The sequence below is a fragment of the Cotesia typhae genome, unplaced genomic scaffold (genome assembly GCF_013202065.1).
Source record: "Cotesia typhae breed Kobodo isofemale line unplaced genomic scaffold, CoteBio_Ctyphae contig_44, whole genome shotgun sequence".
In the NCBI taxonomy this organism is placed as follows: Eukaryota; Metazoa; Arthropoda; class Insecta; order Hymenoptera; family Braconidae; genus Cotesia; species Cotesia typhae.
The window spans coordinates 3839079-3858014 of NW_027423753.1; the positions used below are offsets into that span (position 1 = coordinate 3839079).

General features: G+C 28.1%; 1 protein-coding gene across 1 annotated transcript in view; it reads left to right on the top strand.

Moving 5' to 3' along the window:
* The first annotated feature begins 303 nt into the window (after positions 1–303).
* Nau (myogenic-determination protein nautilus) overlaps positions 304–18936 on the top strand; it is a 39934-nt gene continuing 21301 nt past the window's right edge. The window contains exons 1-4 of the mRNA XM_074245042.1: positions 304–733; positions 3522–3798; positions 6945–7118; positions 18069–18147. Of these exons, the coding sequence (XP_074101143.1) occupies positions 513–733; positions 3522–3798; positions 6945–7118; positions 18069–18147 (751 nt within the window). The 5' untranslated portion in view covers positions 304–512. The remainder of the gene's footprint in view (positions 734–3521; positions 3799–6944; positions 7119–18068; positions 18148–18936) is intronic.

Consider the following 18936-nt stretch of genomic DNA (forward strand, 5'->3'; position numbering starts at 1 on the left):
CGATTGGCCGGGAATTTTAAAAATAGTCGGGACTGGGCTGTGACTGTGACACATGTAACACGTAAATATCCACACTTATGTATTCCCCCCCTTGGAGGAGCATCCAGGGTGCCAAAAGACGAGCATACGTCGGGTATGAGATCACGAGAGAGAAGAGAGACCTTCGCTCAAAGATCAGATGAGCACACTTAAAACTTAAAACTTTACTCAAGACTAAGAAGAAAACTAAGGCCATGTGCCTTAGACGGGGACATTACTCGAACTAGTGTCTTACTAGCGTAAGCTCGAGCTTTTACTCACGTTTCAGACTTGGCTTTTCGGTTTGTGTAAACATACACTAATAACTAATATTTCGGCTTTTTATAAAGCATAGACTTTGTTATTACTTTAATGTGTTGACCTTTAGTGAATTTTTTACAGTGTTATTTTATAAATTTTCAATTGCAGTGCAGTGATTGAATTTTACAAGTGATAAATTATTTGAAAAAAAAAAAAAAAAATTTCACCGTGAAATGATGACCCTGATGACAGACGTCGGGGGTTATGCGTACGACAGTCGGGCTTCTTATGATGGATACCACTCGCACCGTAGGCATTTTTACAACAATCCGGACAATGAGTTCTTGCAGGGCTACGTACCTGTCAGAAATGATGACTGTAATAGTCACCATACGAGGACAAGAAGTGCCGACAGTTCAACCTCCCCGGAAAGTGTTTCTTCTGGCCACTATCGGTATGACTATTTCATCGGGTTTCATGGTCTTATGTCAACTTGTGTCTCATCTATAATCATTTTTAATTATGCAATTAAGACGTCAAAGAAATTTTTTCCTCCAAATTAATTGTGACAAATTAAATTTTTTTAGTTAAATTTAGTATCATTAGAAAAGTCTCCTTAAATTTTTTGTCTTTTCAAGGTTTCATACAATGATAAAAAATTAACTTGATTCAAAAAAGTTAATTTGAACTGAGAAATTGTTCTTCGTTCAAAATTTTACTTGATTCAAAATTATTCTGCATTGTTCAAGATGATTAATTCCTTAAAATGATTTTCTTGGTACAAAATTTTTGCACTTGTATCAATTTCATTTTTTAATCCTTTTTAACAATAATTAATTTATTGCAATAAGTTTTTGAAGTAGTACTAAATAGATTTCAATTTTAAGCTAAATAAAATTTGTCTATTTATTTTTTTTGTTTTGAATATTTGAATGTTTTTATACGCCAAATATCAATCTATATAATTAAAAGAATAAGAAAAATTTTGTAACGGACAAATATTTATTATAAAATCGATATATATTATATATTTTTTGGTGATAGTAAATTTTTTGTTGTTTTTGGAGGAATTTAAAATAGTTTGTTAGTTCTATAAGTTTTTTTTGTGACATTTTTGGTTAAATTATTGACAATTGATTCTATCATAGCGATATCATTTTTTGAATTTATTTCAAAAGCACCCTAAGTATGTCTCCTGTGATTAAAAATATCAAAAAATAGCCAAGCCAAAATTTTTATATTTATAATTCGTGATTCTCGTCAGTCATAAAGTGACTTCAGGTGACTAATATTAATATCAGTAATTAAATAAAGAAAAATATCATTAAGATCGCAAGATCGCAGTGAATAATACTGAGATTTTTTATTTCTTGTTATAGTTTATTTATTTAGTTTTTTAGTGATGTTTAAGAAGATAATAAAGAAAAAATATTGTGAGGTTATTTTTCTTGGCCTTAGAATTGTCTAGCTGACACATTTATCGGTGCACCAGCGAAAGTAGGATCGAAAGTGTATTCAGTATCACGATGTCGAGTGGATATAAGTATAAGGATTAACTTGATCTCTGGTGTGTCAAGAGACTGACGATTGGTTTATTGGCCTTTAAACTGTTTTCACTTTATACACACACTCTTTAAGCATACTACATATCATTATTCTACTTATCGTATTAAAATATTGGTTTTATATTTTTAGTACAAATAATAAGCAGGGTTAGTGAGTATTCTCAATTTTTCGCGCAATTTTTAGGCCTAATTATTTTTTGTTTTTGCACTTGACAAATAATTAAAAATAATTTTATGTTTAATGCATTGAAAATTATAATGTAAGTTAAAAATTTATTATCATCACCTCCACAATAGTTTCTATCAAAATTAACGGTGTAAGAAACATTTTCCACAATGTTTACATCGTAATTTTTCGGGTACGCTGTAAATGTTTAGATTTGAAGCTACGGTTATTTTCATAGTTTCAAGTTATTAAATGTAATATAATTATAATTAATAAATATTCGTTAATAGTTAAAAAATATTTATTAAATATTAATGAATACTTATTAACTGTAAATTAACATTTTTTTAAACCCTTGAATGAAAAGTTAGAGTAAAAATTCTACTTTTACATCGCTACTAATGTTATAAATGTTCTTAGAGGTATTAGAAGTAACATAGGATACTTTTTATTAAAAAAAAAAAAAAATGATTTTTTACATTTATTATTTCCTTATGAAAAAAAAAAATTGTTAGTGCATCGTATCTTCATTATAAAAGGGTATGACATTATTTGGTTACGGAAGATCTTTACATTGTACCGTAAACAAGACACATACAGTCAAAAAAAAATTTATTAACTGTTACTAAATATTTAAAAAAAAATGAATTTATTAGCGATTGATAAATATTTTTATCGGTGTGAATGATAAGTTTTAATTTGAACGGTATCATAAAAGATTAGAGAGGATGTGGATAATTAGTCAAATTCGTCGCCATTTGTCAAATCGGTAAGCTTTTAACGCTCTAAAAAACTGCAATTTCACGTTTTTTTAATAGACTCTTAAAAATACTTAAAATATAATTTTAAAAGTGCCGACAGATGGGCAGGAAGATCTCAAGTTCACATAATAATGTATTAACTTATTATCCAAAAGCACAAACTTTGGTATTGCCGTTTTAGGACGGCAAATTTGATTGAGATGATTTTGGTGGGTGCTGCATATTTCTGAGTTAGCGTAGTATGGGGGTTTATGCACAGTATATCATTTTTACACTGATTGTTCTAACAATTAAGGACGATATGTGGCAGAGGTGACACTAGTCACTAACACTGACTAGCCCTGTAGTGGTTTTCGGGATTAAACCACTGTAATCCATAATTGTGGTTCGTTTTTGAACTTAAACAGATCAACAAAAAATTAAAGCTTTTTATTAATTAATGAAATAGTCGTTGTACGTTTTATACGCCACCGTGGATCTTGAAATGTCTGAACCTCTGATAAAATATAAACACAAGCAAAAATTTTGAGGAAAAATAGACTAAAATTAATACTTAAAGTATTAAATGGTTAAAAAAAATAAAACACTTTTTAAAGTAAAATTTCTGATATTTTATTTTAATGTTTGAAAATATTCTGAAGAATAAATGGATAAAATTTAAATTAAATGGTATCTCTATGTTAGATTATAATTTGAATTCTTGAAAGCAATCTAAATATTAACAAGATGTTATGGTAATTTTCTGTGCAGACCTCAATTTCGCTACATACCAGACTCCGACGATGCTTCGTCAGTGGTGTCAGCCGATGCGTCAGCAGATCCCGAATCGGCTTCGGCAGATGGCGATGAAACTAACGAAAGTGAGCAGGGTATTGAACATGTACCACATCCCCATGTATTAGACGCAACTTCACCCCACGGCGCCCGTAGATGTCTTCTGTGGGCGTGTAAAGCTTGCAAGAAAAAAACTGTTACTGTTGACAGGAGGAGAGCCGCCACATTACGCGAGAGAAGGCGCTTGAGAAAGGTTAGTTCCATCAAATATTAACGTTTTTTTCCGTTACATCCTAAAAACTACTCATGTTCCATGACATTTTTTTAAACTTATTAAAAATTAAAAATATCATTTCATTTTTGAATGAAAGTCTATTTTTACTAAAAATACGTTTTTAACTAAAGGGCTTTTGAAAATTATTTTGTAATTGAATACTTTGCTTACATTAGTCAATGAATTATTAAAATTTTAATTAGTAGTTTCATTAATTAATTTTTCCACAAAGTGGCTAACTTTCCAACGAATTTAATTTATTTTGTAATTAATTAAAAATCATAACTACAGAAGCCAATTTTCATTGAAATTTAATGACAGATAACTTTTAATGAAGTCCAATAATGAATATTGAGTACTTGTAGAAAAAATGTCAGACTATATTTGTGATAAAAAAAGTAATTTGTTATAAGTTTCAATTATTTATTTTTTCTAAATATTTGGACGACAATTAAAATTTTTAATTTAATAAAAATTTGTTTAGTGGTTGATTGAATTAAAAACCAATGATAAATAAGCTCTTTGTTAAAGTAAAACAATGGTTCTTATTTCAAAACTGAACTCCGGGAAATTTTAATTATTCAGAATAATTCTTATCCTTACAATTATGAACAGATTTAGAATTTAATTTATATTTCAATATTCGTTTTTCATTTTGTTACCGTCCACATGCTGATTAAAAAACTCGAATTATTTTATTCTATGTTTTTGTTTACGTTTCGTATTTGTATATTTGTGTCGTGTTAGCGCTCTGGCTAGTAATAAACGTTGTTACCAACAACAGTACACAATAGCGCGCTTTTGCCACCTTTCTTCGTTAATTTTTTAATTACTAATGTCAATAGAACAATATTTAATTAAAGAAAAATTTTTTTTGGATTAAATAAAATTGTAGCAAAAATTAATTTTTAAAAATAATATTATTCTATGGACATAAATATTTTGGTGTGTAAGAATTGGAATCTTGGGAAAATGTATTAGAAATTTGTTAAGATTTTCCAAGGAAGTGCTCAGTAGCAAATCATCTTAAAGTAAGACTGTTGATTAGAGAGTACTGTTAAGAATTTGATGAAACTTCAAAGAGCAACTACAGATAAACAAAAAAAAAAAAAAATAATCAATATTAAATTTTTGCTCTACTCTTAATCCGAAGCATTAAAGTGAGCTTTACGATCAAAAAATTCTGTTTGCCTCTTTTTTACCTTTATCATTAATGAATCTTATGACAAAAAATCGGTTATAGAGAAAGTTAAATACTGAATGAATTTAAAAATTTCCATTATTTTTCAAAAAAAAAAAAAAAAAAAAAAAAAAAATTAATTGAGTTAGACAGCTTCTAAAAACAGAAAAATTAGTGAAGAATTTCGTTAATTAAAAGAGAGCGCTGTGGAATTTAAAGGGAGTTATTCATAGAATAGCTGAGCTTGTGTAACATATGTCCGAGGTTCATTACCATGTATACCCATTTACGAGATAATAAACCGTTGAAAGCAACCATAAAGTTTAAAACATTAGTTTGAATACTTATTTAACAATTTATTTGCGAGCTGTTCAAGTCGGTAATTGTGCAAACTATAAAACTTGGCTATGGAAACAGTGTAAGCATAAAATTATTACCGATACTACTCGAATACAGTAATAGCTTCCATTAAATTTTATGTCTTCATTACGATTACAGTTTTTTATTGTCTACTTGGATCATTTTCTTTTAGAGCTCATTTTAAGTTGTTTATTATCTTTTTGTTCATTCGGTTAGTTGAACCAATGTTGATATCAGTGAGGACGGCGAAATTTGGTAATTTGTCATTTATATTCATGATATGCACGAAAAAAAAAAAAAAAAAAAAACAGCAAAGATTACTGTTTCGTGCAGTACTCCGTAGTGTTTTAAAATGTAATTAATGTGCAGAGAGCAGTTTTTACATAGCGCTCTGTACTGTCTCAAGCATTTCAACCTCATTTTTTTTTTTTCAAAATACTACTGAGTATAACGTACAAAAAGTAATCATTGCTGTTTTTTTCCGTGTGGTATTGGTTGATGTTTTTCTATTTTCAAATAATGGGTAGTTTTAAGAAGTAAATTTTCTTTAAAGTTGACCAACAAAACGAAGATAAAAGTTGCAAGTTCAATTACACAGCAAATATACTAAAAGATGATGGAATTAAAACGCGTCAGATTGGAACAGTCATTGTTTACGATTAAAAGTAATTTTGGAGCGACGTTGAGTTAAATTAAACTTGAGTTTAAGTAGTCAGAATCCCAATAAAATCTAGTTTGTATGCCGTTCCACATCCCTTATCATCCCATCAAACTTGATAATTAGATAGTATCTGAGTACTAGTTCGAAGGTTCGTGAACTTGTTAAATGTGTACTGCCATCGGTTGGGAATAGAATCTCATTTAGCTTGATTGGTGATGTGATGAAATTCGCTATAACTTAATATTCATTCAAATAGAAGCTTCCATTATTTGCATCCGTTTATTACTAAAATGTTAGTTATGAATTACTATTACTATTTTATAACAAAAAGGGTTTGATTTAACTTCAACATTAGGTTTGATATTTTAATAAATGCACATTGATATTTTCTTTATAAAACTTAGCATTTAAAATCTCCGACGGAGAGCGGATAATCGCTGAAACGTCTCTTTACAAAAGAGAAGAATATTGAAAACAATACACTGATAAAAAAATAACTTGACACCAGAGAAAAAATTTTTGAACAAAAAAAAATACCTCATCTTGTATTTTTGAATTAAGATTTTTAATTTTCCACTAAGAAAATTGATAATTTTCAAAAATATATTTCTTCACTTTCTAACTTGAATAACTTTGGAATGGGATAACTTATTGAATCTCTGGAAATTGCATCTGAAAGCTTTTCAAATAAGCTTCAATTTGAATACCATCTTATTTATGTAGTCTTAAAATTAAGTCCTATTTCGCTACGCCAAATGTGAAATTTGCTATTGCACTCGTTTTAGTAGATTTCATACGTAAACAACTTTTTATTTTTTTTTGTATACAATCCTAGTAGTTTTTTTTTTTTCTATTCATTATGAAATCTACTTCCATTTCGGCTGCCGAATGGTACTTTTTTTAAATTTATTAATATATTTACAGGTAAATGAAGCCTTTGAAGTGCTAAAAAGACGCACAAGTAACAATCCAAACCAGCGACTACCTAAAGTTGAAATATTAAGAAATGCGATTGAATACATCGAAAGCTTAGAAGCTCTTCTTCAAGGAAACCGGTCATCAGGAAACTCGGCGAGTCATATCGCTACGGATAATATGGTAAGGAAATTCATTATTTAGCTTACTTTTTTTTAGCGTGATTTTATTCGCTCTTTATAATCTTCAACTTTGACTAAGAAAATTAAAAGTGAGGCAGTACGCTCTTTTCTTTGAGCAAATAATCTTGTGAAAAAAGCAGTAACCCAACTATATTTAAACTTTACTCCGAGAACGACAAAAATCTAAATACATATATACGAGGATTTTTGATGAACTCGATAATGGGTTTAGTCATAGCATTAAAAATAAAAATATAATTCAAAAAAAAAAAAAAAAATCCGTGAAATTTAATCGTCAAATAAAGACCCGGAATTGCATTCACTCAACTGCAGACTTCCGTATTCGCATCACGACTCGATTATCGCAGTATAATAAACCAGAAATTCTCAATTGTACACCAGACTTTTGCGAAATTACACGGTTATTATATATAGATATCTGTATAAATACACTGAGACAGTTTTATTAAATTTTAATAAACGCTTATTTGTATTTAGTAAGCCACGTATTTGGTTCATGCGCAATTATAAAAATTTATTAAATTTTTATTTGGACCAACTTATTGAACTAACTTTTTTTTTTATTGAACATTGCGCTTATGATGATATTAAAAGCGAAAAAAATTTTTTGATCATAGAGCTTTCTCTAATACCTCGCATTGAGAGTCGTGCAAAAGTATAATCAGAATTTATTTTTATTTAAACGTTATTATTTTCATCCCAAACAATAGTCTTTTGAAATAAATCACTAGCGTTTATTATTGCAGTAAAAATCCCGATCATAAAAGTAAATCTTTATTAATCGCGCAAATTGTCTATTAAAAGAATGGTTCGACCTGATTTTCAAAATTTATCTTTCTGAATAAAATATATTTATATTTACATAAACCGGTAAAATATATAAAAATATATCTTGGGCTTAATCTATAAAATAAAAAAAAAACATAAAAAAATAATACTGGACTTAGCTGCGGATAAACGTCAAGTACAGATGACAGTGAAAGTTGACTACAGTAAACAACATTTTTATTTTTAATTCAACAAATTGAGCGTCAATTGGAAAAAAAAAATTGTTTAAAAAAAAAAAACAAAAAAAATTTTTTTTTAAGTATTCAACATAAAACTGCTTGTTGTAAATCGTCAAAAGCCAAGTATTTTTTGAACCGTCGAATGTGAGCGTTCAAAAGAATGATAAATCAAAGCGATATATTATAATTATCACCTGAATAAACAAAAAAAGAACGGTTAAGCTATACCTATTACATTTAAATAGAGTGAAACCACGACAGAAGATGAATCTGTTCATTTGTCGGTCCCCGACAATCTGGCTTTTGCGACAGGTTCATGTAAACAAAATACCACTTGCTGAATTCCCGAGTTTAAAATGTGTAATACTCCGGCGAGCGTCGAGCGTCGACCGTAGGGATTAGTTGAGTCTTGGTGGCAAATGAATATCTGTGACGATAATAAACAGAACCAAGTGTTATATTATGTTGGGAAGATGTTTAAGAAGATTTAAAAAAAAAGTACTCAAACTTCAGCTGCAATAAAGATACTTTATGTATAAATAAATATGTCCAAGTGTCTTGGCTTTCTTTATTTATATTTACACTACTTACTACTTTTTCTCTTTTTTTATGACCACAGTAGTGACCCCCACGACGCTTACTTCTCGAGGGATATTATTTTCCTGCTTATTTTTTTCTCGAAATTGATCCATGTGTCGAACATGTGCAGTGCATACTACACTTTCACTTACGGGAATTATATCCCCCACTGGTTAGTTTCCAAAGTATTTTTATAAAAAAATTATAATAAATTATTTTTTTATTTTCAAATCGGTACTGTCATTCTAATACGATGTATCCCACAAAATTTGACAAATTGATTTTTTTTAAAATAAAATCATAACAATATTATGTAAGCTACACGGAAAGAACAAGATGACACTGGATATCATCCCAGATTATACTCAGTGATATCTGTAGTGAAAAAAATTGTCAGATAGTAGATAGTATAATCCAGATTATACTGGGTGATATCTGGATTATGCTCAGTATAATCTGAATTATACTCAGTATAATCTGGGATGATATCCAGTGTCATCTTGTTCTTTCCGTACATATTTAAAATTTTAAGGTCAAATAGTTTAATAACTATTTTTAAATAAATATTTTCATCCGTTGAATCCCATTTAATCAATGTTAAATATTAACCATTTTTACCGTCTGCTGTAAAATTTTCTGAATGTGGGATATGACGTATTAGAATGACAGTATCGATATATAGCCTGACAGAAACATGTTTGACCGTATCAGAACAGATATGAATATTTGTCATATCAAAAAATTTTTTCAGGAGTACTTGATTCAAGGAAAATAGTCTCCTCAAAATTTAACTTACAAAAAATTTTTGAATCGAAGCAATTGGCTCTATTCGAAATAATTTTTTTATGAATCAAGAAGATTGCTCTTGAATCAATCAATTTTTTTATTTTTTCGTATATTAATATAAATTTCAAATTGAATGAAATATCTCGATTAACATTCAAAGAACATATCATGGATAGCTTAATACTAATCCATTAAAATTAATTTTTATTGCATTAAAACAAGATTAAACATGCATAACAATGTATCCTTTGATCTCTGGACTATAAAAAACATGTGTAATATAAAATGTAGAATTTAAAGTTTGAAGTACATCAGAAACATGAATTCAGCAAAATACAATAAAGAATCTAAATATTTTAGCATGAAACTCACACCGTTTCCCTTACATTTTCTTTTTCTTCTTCTTATTCTTCAGTGATCTCGCTTTGGGCGGGCGACGGACATCAGCACAACATTCTTCCTGTGGGGATTACACAATGAAATATATTTTCTTCTTCATATCCTTCTTTCTTATTTTATCTTCAAAACATTAAGCTCAACTTATCTTCTTTACTCTTATATTACTGTACCTCCACATAGACATATCACTACGCCCAACTTACACTTACTCTCTCATGTATTCGCTAAATATAACTTTTGCGATCCCGAAGATCCAAGACAAACAATAAATCACAATGCGACTGCGCGTAGAAAAATGCTTCTAATTTGTGCTGTTATGGCCTCATGACTTAAAAAAAAAAAAAATACTTTTTTAAAAAATAATAATACGATAATTCGCAAAATATCGTAATCAAATAACAAATGGTCATATCATAATATGAAAACATTATTTATTATTAGAATACTACTGATTTGTCATAAATAACTTTAGTTACAGTAGTAAACAAAAATGTGTTGACATGAGAACTAATATAAAATTTCTATTGAGCTGAAAAACGCGAGAAACAAAGTAAAAGAAAAGCTTTTTGGCCGTAAAAAATAATTTACTCAACAAAGTAAGAAACATATATTCTCATATGCTCAAAAGTTATATTTTTCTTGGTTGAATTCAGGCGTTTCTTTGGCTATATATCACTTCTGTGGACCTCAAAAGATTGTCAAGTATCTTATCCCTGGTTTCGACTCTGTTACTGAGTATGAGTATGAGATACCGAGTAACAAGTAACGAGCAAGACAAAAACGAACATTGAACTATATAATGTAACGTTACATACAAATGCAAACATTGTGCTTATTTAAAGTCGGTATCTCAACAGCGGTATCGTTAAGTCTGAAAGAGGTTTACGATAAAAGCTCAAAAATGACTTTCTTGAGTCAACTGACATTACAAAAACGACAGAAAAAAAATAAATAACGCAATAAAAATGAGATTTTTTGGATTCCTGATAGTTGCTCTGGTGTAACTATATGGCACGTGCTTGGTCACGCCTCAACTTTAAATGGTCTATTAAAAGTTAATTTCAAAATAAGTACAAGTTGTAAGGAGTGCTATTGAATTGCACTAGAGGAGATATAAAGAGCAGCAAATGTTAAAAAAGAAAAGATCTAATCGTCATCTCGTTTCGAAGGAATGTCTCAAGAATTTTTATTATATTAACTGATGATAACGGAAAAGTCATTGGGAACTTTATCACGTGCTACGTTTCCTCACGTACACGAAAAAGGTCCCTTGACTTTTATATCTGTATACAGATATAACTTTCTTATTTTTAGTTTGGAGCTTTTGTTAGAATAGTAACCTTCTTTCGCTCGACGACCATCCAGTTTCCGGACTGTTCGTATTTTTCACGTCCGACACCAAATAGGTGAATATAGACGGCAATCGTGGTCGCTTTCGGATTATTGAGAGAATTCACTGTGGATTTTATTAGCTTAATTATTTTCTTTTCGAAAGACATTGATACAACAGGGGACTATTTTTCTCTGTATAAAAATACTGATTAAAAATAATTGAAAAACATGAAATTTAAATTTTTTTCAATAATTTCAATTCTTTTGCTTGTATATTAGGGTGTGTCAAAATGTAATTTCCGTGAAGAATCTTTTAAAATTGGAATTTTGAGTTCTGCTGTTAACAGGGGCTGACTTTGAGCATTTCCTGAGATATTTTAGCGGGAGAGGATTTATTTGATTTTCATTGAATTTTTAACAGCAGATTTAATTGGGCGATTTCCGTCAAATTTTTAATTTTCAGCGGAAATGTCTAAACTAAGCTTCTGCTCAAAAATTCTATGAAAATCAAATAAATCCTCTCCCCCCAAAATATCTCAGAAAATGCCCAAACACAGCCCCTGTTAAAAGCGGAACTCAAAATTCCAATTTTAAAAGATTCCTTATTGCGGTTTTTCCTAAGGAACTTTTGAACCTATTGAAAAAAAATTAAGCTAATTCATGATGATAGCGAATAGAGTTATTGTGTTTACAAAAATTCACCACGTCAATTGTCAGCACCTTTTTTGATATAATTTTTTTTATTTATTATTTGTAAATAATTTTTATTGATTCTCTTAATTATTCTTAAAAAAAAAAAAAAAAAAAAAAAAAAAAACTGATTGTTTTAAAACAAGAATTTATCTTCATTCTTTTTCTTGGCAGACAGATATTTCTTAACTTCAGCGAAGAATATTATCTTCGTGGGATAAAATCAAACTTGACTTCGAAGAACATTATTTTTTTTTTTAATCAAATCAATTTTTTTTTTTTTCAAAGGTCTTGATATGCAAAAGCATCCAATTTGTAATTTCTAATCAACTGATAACTAAATTATTGCTTCTAGCAAATCCCAGTAATTGTAAGTTTATATTTCAATTGACGTAACTAACTCAATTTTTCATGTACGTAATACTGAAAGCGCAAATAATGAACTCCAGTAAAAAAAAAAAAAAAAAAAAAAAAAAAGAAGCCTACTTCGACTAAAATATGCCGTATTGACATGGTGTCCCATTTTGCTCTGACCTGCCCTCATAATTCCTGGATAAGAATTCATTAAGATCTCATTAATTTATTTTTTAAACTATGAACGATGAGGATGTTTTTCATCTTTCGGCATGTAGTAATTTCGTTAATAGTATTTATATCATAATAAAAGAATTGTAAAAAGTTAGAAAAATTAAAGGTAATTTCTTTCTTAATTATAACGAGTTTTTAAAACACTTTTATATTAAATTTAACCAGAATTAGCTTTTCTGGGCGAGTAGAGCAAAAGTATGCGTACCGGGCACACAAAAAGTATCTGGAGCGAAAAAATAAAATACATAAGTAAATTAGGTCGAGCACGTACAACGTTGAAAATATTTTATCGAAAATCCGAATTGTTAAATTTAAGTTATTAATGGCTCGTTATTTAATTGCCATGGATCGCAATATATTGCTTTTTTTAGCGCAATAAATTCGGAAGAGAAATTTTATTTTAGTGAATGACGTTGAAGTTTTCATGTTTGTTTTTTTTTTCAATTACAAAATAAATCATAACATTATTTTTACGGAGATTTTTCGGCAAAATTTGTTCAATTTTTCAAATGCATTATTAGCGTAAATAAAATATTCAACGATATTGATTGAGCACTTAGTCATTGTTATTTATTACTCATTTTTGATCGCAGTTGAGTCGCTTCGATTATTAAAATTACCGGTATTGTTATGAATCCTATTAATTATTGGTTGATAATTTTTTTACTCTCAAATCAATGAACGATTGTGGAAAATTCTTCAGTGGAATAATCGAGCTCGACAGTATTGTCCGAATTATTAAATATTCAAAATTGCTGATTGTTAATTATGAATAATGCGATAGAGAGAGTTTTCTTAGTTAAATTTTCATATTGAATATTATTTAATAGTTAATAATATTCACGCTGGTTCCTCTTTGAAACAGTATTTTTTTTTTAATTCCATTTAAGCACTATAGATTTTTTATAGGTGTTGTTTCATTTTGTACTTTTTGTTAAGCTGACGGATTACATGAAAAAAATTGTTTTTTGCAGTTTTAATTATTTTACAGCGATAAAAAGGAGAAAAATGACAGAACTTTTGAAAAAAAAACATTGAAAATTTTTTTTTGTTTTCAATAAATACAGTTTTTGAAAAAAAAATACAAGAACATTTTTCGAAACTGTCTTTATTTTTTCAAGAGTCATGTTTTGTGAAATAAGTCTAGTTGAACAAAGAAAATATTGTTTAATTGATGAATAAAAAATTAGAAAATTATTTACGTTGAATTATTTATAAATTTTTGGATATTTCAGAAAATTTGAACAAAAAATCATAAAGATAATTTTAAATATTTTTTTTTCAAAAGTATATGCAAACAAAAAAATTTTAAAAACAAACTATGCCAATTATCAATTTTAGGAAAAGTTATGGCTTAAAGAAAAAAAATATTTTTTTGAAAAATTTGTTTTTTTTTTTATTTAGGAAAAAAAATTTCTTGACAGACGTTTTTGATGTAATTCATAGAAAGTAGTTAATTTAACATGAAATCTCCTATGTCAATTTTTTTTGCATGCCTCATAAGCGAAGCAAATGATATTATGAGCCATGTACTTTTGGATTTTCTAAACTTTTTACCCAGTAATATTTTTTCTCAAGAAATGTTGAAAGATAATTCGCCAAAATAAATCTATCTTCTTATTGAGGACTATAAATGTTAATAGATTTACTCCACAAAGTATCTAACTTCAGAATTTTATAAACAAACATAATAATCTAAAAATATAAAACTAAATAAAAAACCCAAAGAAGTCAATGATCTATTGATTTACGATCCTTTTAACTAACTAGAGACAATTCAAATTAACTAATTTCATCACAATAATTTATATAACCTGGGTAAAACAAAAATAAGTAAATAATACAAAAATACCTTCCGGCCGGCGTAAAAATACTTTTGTATCTCCTACTACTTACCCGGCATCCGTAACTTTTTTTTAATTCTATAAATATCAATCACATACATAAATATAACCAAGTATAATAGTCATCGAGAAAAAGAAGTCAGATAAAAAAAAGACATCACTGAAAATCCCCCGTTGATCATTAGCGTCGGAAATAATTTTTGTTCAACAACCATTACATTTGGATGATGAGTACTAGTGAAGATATAATTTATATTGAGTGGGACATTAAATGGGGTCGCGCATTATCCTTCGAGGTTTATGATGTTTACCGGACGCAAGACACAAAGTTGACTCAAAAAAAAAAAAAAAAAAAAATCTGAAAAAAACAGTCGACAATCCGTCGCCTCTTTAATGCACATAGATTATAATTCATATTAAATAACAACATTTTATCTCGGTTTTATAAATTAAAATTCTTCCTTTGATATTTTTTTTTCACATCATATATGTATATATAATATACTGATATACAACCGAGAAAAAAATGATAAACACTTGAGTAGTGTCTAATAATAGCCCTTAGAATTAATGACCAAAGTATTTTATGTGAATGTAGATTGATTTGTTAATGTTGTTGACAATATGTTGTATTAATTTAAGAGATGGTTGTTAATTTATAACATTTTATATCATTTATGCTCAAGTATATTTTACCGTAACTAACCGCTACTAAATAGAGTGTCTAACGGATATATTTTATATAAAATTTAAGCTCAAGCGTAAATGTAAGTATAAGTTAGAGTTTATGTCGAGAGACTAGAATAAATTCTCCATAATTGTCTCTGTCCCCGAGGTATGAAGATGCACCACAGTAGATTCTAGTCGTTGTAAGACACAAGACATCTCAGTACCAGGGTTAGAGTATGCTTTTATTTGGAACAGTGTGTCCGTTTCGCCGGAATTTCAAACTCCGAGGAATCTCTGCGGCGAATTTAACTTTCCTATCTGTTAGATATTTCTCGACTATACTTTCTACCTGTGGGCAGAAATGTGTGAGTCTATGAAAATGTACTTAGGTTAATTAATGTCTTTGAATTTTGTAACCGAGAATGCTTCTGAAAATTATTTGTCATATGAACGACTTTTAACTGCTTTGTTATTAATTTATAAATCTGTTCTTACTTTGTAGATGATTAATTGTCGGCTTAGTTTATTAGAGAATTCAGGGTGGAGTTATGTGTACTATGAGGTATTTTTAGTCTTACGAAATTGTTTGTAAAGTATGTTTAGAATTTGGGACTCTAAAAGCTCGATTTCGATTATTACATCCTCAGTGATAACTTAATTTAACAAATATCGCATTTTATGTCTGAATGATGGTATGGTATTATATATATTTTTATGCTTATGATATATTTGACCGATCACATAACGAATAGTTTACTTACATGATATATTTTCATATTTTTCATCTAAATTACAAGAGTGGATGAGTTAAAAAATTTTGTGTTAAATATTTAATACTTTTTTGTGTTAATTTAACACAATAAATGTTAAATGATCTTGTTATTGACCAGCGGCTGTTGATGGGTCTATCATAAATAAATAAATAAGTAAATGAATTGATGTTTTATTGAGAATTATATTTTTTTTTAATAAGTTGTAAATAACTTTTTAAAATTTTGAATTATTGAACACAACTATTAAAATTTTCTTTCTTCAAGATATATTTTTCTATTTTATTTGATGTTTTAGAATCATAAAAAAATGTAAAATACCACCTCTAGTTGCACTGAAGCTAGAGATATGCGCATGCGCGAACAGTTCCTACGCATGCGCAAGATCTGTTCCCCAGTTTTACGAATCTGAATGATTTCTTTCGTGGATTTTGGTTACTTATAATGAAAAATCAATGAAATATAAATAGAAAATTTATTTTAATTAATTAAAAAAAAAAATCCTTTTTTTACCTCCCTGAAAGTATTTTTTTTTTATCAAAAATTGATTAAAACAAATTTCTTTTTTTTTAATATTCGCACTTTTGAAATTCAATAAAATTTAACAATTATAACTTAGCAGTGAATAGAAAATACATTTATTGAATCTTTGACCTTAAACATGAAAATTTATTGGGAGAAAGAACCTCATAAAAAAATATTGTTTATATCTCTCCCTTGTTCTAATATATCTATAAAGTATGCGGTAGAAAAAGTGGACGAGGTTATTTATTTATTTTTTTTTTTTTTTTTTTTTTTTTATACATATTCCGAACAGTGAAATGTTTTTGAAGGATAACAATTTATTGTGGACGGATTCAAAGAGATTAAAATAGTAATTCGCAAAATAGCTGATCGAAATTGGATGTATGTTCAATCGATCGAGTGTTTTAATCGTGTAAATCGCATCTACTCGAACCGACATCAAGCAGTATTCGTCGTGTTATATAACATATCCGACGGATGAACTTTCAGTATAGAATATGGAAATTACAGTACGAGTATGAGTTCAGCGTAATAGACAAAGAGTGAAAGAGAGACAGACAGGAATATCAACCGAGCAATTGCAATTCCGGAATAATCAGACCGAAATAAATTACTCGATGGAACCAGGGGCGTTAGATTAGTTCAATTGAACTATACTAAGTCTTTTGTACTTTTATATTGGTTCTGTGTTAAGTATTCTGTTCATGTCAGATTGGATTCATTGTTATTCTCGTTGTCTAATACATCCTCTACCTATTGTACAGAAATAAATATTGGACTTTTCATTAAATTAAGTTGATAAATTTATTAACTTTATTTTTTTTCTGCTAGTAAAAAATTTTTCAGGTTTATAAATAACTCAGATTTTTTTTTTTTACTTTTGAAAGTATTCAATAGTTTTTCATTAAAGATTTTTTTTTGCTTTTGGACATATCGGAAATTATTTCACGGGTTTTTTACTATTTAGAGAACAAGACAGCAGTAAAGTAAACAAAAAAAATTGACTTTTATATATTTTGTTTATAAGTAAATATATATATATATATATATATATATATATATATATATATATATATATATATATATATATATATATATATAAAAGGTACTATATAAGCTCTAACTTTTTTCTTTTATATACTTTATCGTTTTAAAAGTGACTGCATGTCTCTCATAAATATCGAACACGTTATATGTGATACTCACGATGTTTCATGAATTACTCATTTAATTTTGTTGACAGTGTTTTTATTGACCAGTTTCAACATAAAAATCAGTCGTGTAAAAATAATTTTATACTTTAATTGAAAACAAAATAATTAAAAAAAAGTATACAATATCTACTGAACAATTATATTCTCTTGTATTATTAATATTACGTATTAAAAAAAATTTTATCTTGAATAATTAAAAAAATATAATAACAAAAATACAATGTGTGAAAACAATTTTTTATGTGTCAGAAATGTTTTTATTCAAAGGTTTCTTATCCAAACTTTTTTACTAGCACGGTTTATTCGTGTATTTTTAACTCGGTGTCTTAGTCTTAAGAAAGAGATTTATTTTCTTAATATTCTGCACTTGTGACTAAAAAAGTTCTAGCCACATAAAAAATTCATTGAATTTATCCCTCATAAATAATATAAATTTTTTTTAACAATAGATGACAATTTTTTTTTATTAATAAGCTAAAAAAGATCATAAAGTTTTATTAAATAAATTTTTTTTCTTCTTATTTCAGAGTGCCGACTCAACGCAATATGTGACAGACAGACTTCGACAATTCTCAGACCCATTAGCAAGATTTCAACCCATTAATGGTAAGAAAAAACATATAATAATTATTATCATTAATTATACGGAAAAAATAATTAATTTCCTTTAATTATTTATCTTAAAAAAAAAATAATGGTTTATCATTAGTGTTATATTAATATTTAATGACGGATTAATTATTGAAGAAGTAAAATTGCATTGCCGTAAAAAACAAAAGAAAGACAATGTACATTTTCGTAAGAAAACTACGAAGAAAAAGCTTTTACCTTAACTCTCACGTTCTACGTTCGTTATCTTAGTTTGACGAATATTGATGATGCGACTCCTCTATTTCTCATTTTTTATTTTTTGGTCCTTATGTTTCTCAACTGCTGCTGAAAATTTAAAAACTTTTTTATTTTAGTTATCTCATTTTTCACTTTACTTTTTACAGTTTTTGTTATATCTTCACCCTTACTTTCATCACTATCCTCAACCATCTCACTTTAACTTATGGATAATTACTTTCGAATGATATTTTTTGGTGGTCTTGAATTTGCCATTTTAACGAGCCCTTCAGAATAACACGACCGACGTATTTATTCTATCGTTTCATTCTTTATACTCTCTTCACAAAAAGGGTTTTATTTTTAATCATTATACAATGCTAAAACTTATTATTTTTTAATTATGCTATTTAATAATTCACGGATAATTCTGGTCTAATGAATTTTCAAATGACTTCAAATTTAAGTTATGAAGAATTTTATCATTTTCCATGGGATTTATCTGGAAATTATTATAGTTATGATTCCTAATTGATATTAACCAACAAATTATTAATTATTGAACAA